Source organism: Geospiza fortis, unplaced genomic scaffold (assembly GCF_000277835.1).
Source record: "Geospiza fortis unplaced genomic scaffold, GeoFor_1.0 scaffold509, whole genome shotgun sequence".
NCBI classification, from domain to species: Eukaryota; Metazoa; Chordata; class Aves; order Passeriformes; family Thraupidae; genus Geospiza; species Geospiza fortis.
Window position 1 is genome coordinate 169,082 of NW_005054666.1, and position 6,206 is coordinate 175,287.

The window sequence follows — 6,206 nt, forward strand, 5'->3', positions numbered from 1 at the left end:
TCCGGGCGTGATCCTCAGGAGCTGTGGGGTGGGAAGAGCTGGGAATGCTCCGGAGCTTCTCCCAGCTGCCATTCCCGGTTTTTCCTCCAGCCCAGCTGCTCCCTGGGTCCTGTCCCAGGAGCTGCTCCTGGGATGGGACCGTCCCTGGGAGCATTCCAGAACATCTGAGGCTGCCCATCCCTGGAAGTGCTCATCCCAAGGGTCTGGGGTCCATCCCAAGGGTCTGGGGTCCATCTCAGAGATCCAGAGTCCATTCCCAGGATCTGGGATCCATTCCTGGGATCTGAGGTCCATCCCCAGGATCCGAGGTCCATCCCCAGGATCCGGGGTCCATCCCAAGGGTCTAGGGTCCATTCCCAGGATCTGGAGCCCATTCCTGGGATCTGAGGTCCATCTCAAGGTCTGGGGTCCATCCCAGAGATCCAGAGGCCATTCCCAGGATCTGGGGTCCATCCCAGAGATCCAGAGTCCATTCCCAGGATCTGAGGTCCATCTCAAGGTCTGGGGTCCATCCCAGAGATCCAGAGTCCATTCCCAGGATCTGAGGTCCATCCCAAGGGTCTGGGGTCCATCCCCAGGATCCGGGGTCCATCCCAAGGGTCTGGGATCCATTCCAAGGTCTGGGGTCCAACCCTGGGACCTGAGGTTCATTCCCAGGATCTGGGGTCCATTCCCAGGATCTGGGATCCATCCCTGGGATCCAGAGTCCATCCCTTATCCCCTCAGCTCCTGGAGCTCTTCATTCCCTGGGGAAGAGACAGCCAGGGTCAGCAATTCCATGTTTCCCATCATCCTTTCCTATCCCAAACCATCTCCAGCTGGGATGCTTCCCGACCTTCACGTGGCTCAGGATCCCACTCCAGATCCCACTGCAGATCCCTCTCCGGATCCCACGGATTCCCACAGAGCATTCCCAGATCCCAATTCCTGATCCATTAAAACACATCCCTGCTCTTCCTGCCCCTTTTCCAGCTCCCAGAGCCCTGCCTGGATCTCAGCTTCCCAAATTCCCGGCTTTTGGGATTTCTTGGAAAACAATTCCCAGTCCTCCCCCTGGATGGGTGGGAATGACCCTTCCCAGCCTCTCCCTGCCCTGTTTTCTCTTATCCCAGGAATATTTTTCTCTTCCCTGTAATTTTTCTCTTCAAATTCCTTCTTCGCAGTGTTTTGGCTCCTGATTATTTTCAGCTCTTGGGATTTGAGCCTTTGCAGGATGAGGGATAAAACCCGGGATTGGGATTTTCTGCACGTTCCTGGGATTTTACCAAAATCCCGCTGCCAATCCTCTCCTCAAGGAATACCTCCAGAATTCCCACGGGATCATCCCAGCTGGACAAATGGAAAGTGTCCCTGCCTCTGGATGATCCTCAAAATCCTTTCCAACCCCCTGAATTCCAGGATCCTATGAGCATTCCCAAAATGCGTATTTCCCCTGATTTCTTGCAATAATTTCATTGGGAATGTCCCAGCTTCTGGTCCAAAGGAAAATTCCCGGAGTCGCGCTCAAGGTGGAGCTTCCAGGTGAATTTTCCTGGCACTTGGAGCAGGTTGGTGGGATCCAACTTGGAATTTCAGATCCACAAATCCCCGAAATTTAAAATCATGGAAAACTGCTTTGTCCCGGCTTTGTTCCCATGTTCCTCAGTGATCCTGGGTCTCCTGGAGCTCCTTCTTCACATTCCTGACTCCGGGATGTGATCCTGGATCTCCTGGATCTCCTGCTGCACATTCCCGACTCCGGGATGTGATCCTGGATCTCCCGCTGTGCATTCCTGAATCTGGGATGTGATCCTGGATCTCCCGCTGCACATTCCCGACTCCGGGATGTGATCCTGGATCTCCTGGAGCTCCTGCTGCACATTCCCGACTCCGGGATGTGATCCTGGATCTCCTGGAGCTCCTGCTGCACATCCCTGACTCCAGGATGTGATCCTAGATCTCCTGGAGATCCTTCTTTACATTCCCGACTCCGGGATGTGATCCTGGATCTCCTGGATCTCCTGCTGCACATTCCCGACTCCGGGATGTGATCCTGGATCTCCCGCTGTGCATTCCTGAATCCGGGATGTGATCCTGGATCTCCTGGAGATCCTGCTGCACATTCCCGACTCCGGGATGTGATTCTGGATCTTCTGCTGCACATTCCCGACTCCGGGATGTGATCCTGGATCTCCTGGAGCTCCCGCTGCGCATTCCCGACTCCAGGATGTGATTCCCGCCTTCCCGTTGTGTTCCAGGGCCACCGGGACCCAAAGGCGACCGAGGCACGGAGGGGATGGAGGGAGAGCCCGGCCTGCCCGGCCTTCCCGGGCTCCGAGGTAAGGAAAACTTCCCCGGTATCCATAAAACCCCTCCCAAATCCCATCCTGAGATATCCCGGCTGATCCAAACCCACCGGGTCCGCTCCCTTGGGGTGTCCCAGCTCCCGAGGGACACGAGGAGGGATCTGCTCTGCCCGATCCTGGAACACCCGGCCTGGAGGGAAAAACGTCATGGCCCACCCGGCTCCGGGAAATCCGCGCTGATATTCCCAGATCTCCAGGGTGTCCCAGCCAGGCTGGAGCAGGAATTGGCCACCCCATTCCCAAACGGAGCTTTCCAAGGCACCAGGGCTGGAATTGCTGCTGGGTCCCTCCAGCAGATACCAGGAACCCGGCAGAGGGGCCTTGGCTGCGAGATTTTTCCAGAGTTTTCTTTTTCCAATGCCAAAAATGCCAATTTTCCCACCTCCCTTCTTAATTCCGTTGTTTTTGGGAGGAATTCCATTGGAAGCCACCAGAGGACATTCCCACCCTGAGGAAGACTTGGCTCCAGCTGTTTCTGATTTGAAGGAAACCCGGGAATGCCGGCTCTGCTTCGCAGGGCTCGGAATGGCACAGAGCCGGGGGCAGGATCCCCCTGGGGACAACTTTGTCCCGTGGAGGTGACAGGATCCATCCTGCTGGGAGCAGGGATCCGCTGGGATCCCGCAGCATGGAGCTCCAGGGCCAGGACCAGATCCAGGTTTGGATTCATATCCAGGACCAGGAACAGGTCCAGGTCCAGGTCAAGGTCCAGGTCCAGACCCAAGTCCAGGTCCAGACCCAGGTCCAGGTCCAGGTCCAGACCCAGATCCAGACCCAGATTCAGATCCAGATCCAGGTTTGGACTCATACCCAGGTTACCGTCTGGGTCCAGGTTCGGGTCCAGGTCTAAGTCCAGGCTTAGGTCCAGGTCTAAGTCCAGGTTCAGGTCCAAGTCCAGGCCCAGATGTCGATCCAGATCCGTGTCCAGTTCAATGTCCAAGGCCTGGTCAAGGTCCAGGACCAGCTCCAGGACCAGATTCAGGTCCCAATTCAGATCTGGATCCACATCCAGGTTCAAGACCAGGTCCATATCTAGGACCAGGTCCAGGACCAGGTCCAGGACCAGATCCAGATCAATCCCTGTTATCCCCTGCTCCAAACCTACCCCACAGGACTCTGGATGTCAGACCCAGACCCAGACCCAGACCCAGACCCAGACCCAGTTCCAGACCCAGTTCCAGACCCAGACCCAGACCCAGACCCAGTTCCAGACCCAGTTCCAGACCCAGACCCAGTTCCAGACCCAGACCCAGACCCAGATCCAGACCCAGACCCAGATCCAGACCCAGACCCAGACCCAGCTCCAGACCCAAACCCAGCTCCAGACCCAAATCCATGCCTGGAATCCTCTACTCCAAGGATTCTGAGGCACTGTGACCTTGCTGGGACTGCTTTGGGCTCAAACCCTGGGATTTTGGGATCGTTCCTTCCCCGGCCCAGCCCAGCGAGGCAGAGCCAGCCTGGAAATCCGATCTCCCTGGGCCAGCCCCTCCAGCTGCCCGTGTTCCTTCTCCCTCCAGCTGGAATTTCTGGCACTGACGGACTCGTGGCTGTTTTTCTTGGGTGTAACAACCCTCAGAATTATATTGGCTCTTTTCCTCGGTTTTCCTTTTTTTTTGTTCCCCTTTTTTTTTTTTCTTGTTCAAACAGAAAAACAAAGCAATCCCAGGAGGGTTCACCTTCAGGAAGAGCCACGATTTTTAGGTCTTTTCCAGGGGTTTTTTGGGATGCAGGCACGACCCTTTGGATCTGAGAAGGTCGGGTTCAGGTGTATCCCTGGAAAATCCCCTGTTCCATGGAAAATCCCCTTTTCCGTGGAAAATCCACCCTCCTGCCCCCGCCCCGCAGAAATCCAGGTCCTGATCCCTGCTGGGGATGGGCACGGCAGGGAAAGATCGGAGCTGGGGATAATCCCTGCTGGAGCCGGGCCTGGAATTCCTCCTGGAGCATTTTTTTCCTCGTAAACCGGAGGAAAATCGTGACTGAGTTTGGAAAAGCCCAGCCCAGGAAGGGCGGGAGCAGCGGCGCCCGGGGAATCCAGGGCTCCCTCCGCACGCACAGAGCCAGGCTTAGGTCCTGCTGGAGCTTCGGATCTGAGTCCAGCTCAGCTCGGGAGGAGTCCCCGCTGGATCGATCCCATGGGATCATCCCCAGGTCCCAGCAGATCCCGTCTCCAGCACAGCGTCCCTCCCTCCACACCAGAGCCAGACCTGGATCCAGGCCCAGGACCAAGCTGGGGTCCAGGACTGGATGCAGGTCCAGGTCCAGATCCAAGTCCAGATTTCAGATCCAGACCCAGATCCAGGTACAGACCCAGATTCAGGACCAGAATCAGGTCCAGGACCAGATCCACAACTGGTTCCAGGTCCAGATCCAAGTCCAGATGCAGACCCAGATCCAGCTCCAGGTCCAGTTTCAGGACCAGGCCCAGGTCCTGGACCAGATCCACAATGGCATCCAGGTCCAGGTCAAGGTTCAAGATCAGGACCAGATCCAGTTCCAGCACCAGGATTAGGTCCATGACCAGATCCAGATCCCGATCCAGGTCAAAATCCAGGTTCAGAGCCAGGACCAGATCCAGGTCCAGGTCCAGGAGCAGATCCAGATCTGGGTCCAGGTTCAGAGCCAGGACCAGGTCCAGGATCAGGTCCAGGTGAGCATCCCAATTCCCACCTCAATCCAGATCTGTGTCCAGGCCCAGGTTCAGGACCAGGAGCAGATCCAGGTCCAGGTCCAGGTCCAGGTCCAGGAGCAGATCCAGATCTGGGTCCAGGTTCAGAGCCAGGACCAGGTCCAGGATCAGGTCCAGGTCCAGGTCCAGGAGCAGGAGCAGATCCAGATCTGGGTGCAGGCCCAGGTCCAGGAGCAGGAGCAGATCCTGATTTGGGTCCTGGTGCAGGAGCAGATCCAGATCCAGGTCCATGTCCAGGTCCAGGTCCCAGTTGGATGGAGGTCACCTCCAAGGTTCGGATGTGTCCCCTGTGAAGGAATTCCCGAACTCCAGCCCCAATTCCCACCTCCCGGAGGTGGGGAATGCTCACACCAGGGGTTTCCATCTGCCTCCTTCTCCAACAAACACCCAACCCCTCGGACAACATGGATCCTGGAGATCTGGGGCTCACGGGAGACACATCCCAATTCCTCGGCATGGATCCTGGTTTCCCTCCCTTGATCTCCAGCTTTAGAGCCCAGTTTGGCTCCAGCCCAGCCTAAGGATGCTCAGGAATTCCTTAGCACCTGGATAAATCCGTCCTGGATCCCAGGCAAGCGCAGGAGAAGGGTGGGACTGTGAGAGCCCGAATGAGAGATGCAGGGCTCCAGGCATTTTTCCCCCCATTATTTTTCCATTCAAATTCCTTGTTCCCATTGCTTTGGCTCCTGATTATTTTCAGCTTTTGGGATTTGAGCCTCTGCAGGATGAGGGGTAAAACCTGGGATTGGTTATGTTGCATTATAGACCTTTCTTTTGGTTACAATGCATTATATACTTTTGGTTATAGTGCATTATAAACCTTTCTTTTGCTTACAATGCAATATATACTTTTCTTTTGGTTACAATGCTTTATATACTTTTCTTTTGGTTATAGTGCATTATAGGCTTTTATTTTTGGTTACAATGCAATATATACTTTTCTTTTGGTTATAATGCATTATATACCTTTTTTTTTGGTTACAATGCATTATATATTTTTCTTTTGCTTACAATGCATTATATACTTTTCTTTTGGTCACAATGCATTATATATTTTTCTTTTGATTACAATGCATTATATACTTTTCTTTTGGTCACAATGCATTATATATTTTTCTTTTGATTACAATGCATTATATACTTTTGCTTACAATGCATTATATATTTTT

General features: G+C 54.4%; 1 protein-coding gene across 1 annotated transcript in view; it reads left to right on the plus strand.

Annotated features, from left to right (window-relative positions):
* The window catches only part of SCARA5 (scavenger receptor class A member 5), a 27,587-nt gene that overhangs the window by 13,006 nt on the left and 8,375 nt on the right, over positions 1-6,206 (plus strand). Inside the window, exon 4 of the mRNA XM_031065018.1 lies at positions 2,238-2,318. Within this exon, the coding sequence (XP_030920878.1) occupies positions 2,238-2,318 (81 nt within the window). The remainder of the gene's footprint in view (positions 1-2,237; positions 2,319-6,206) is intronic.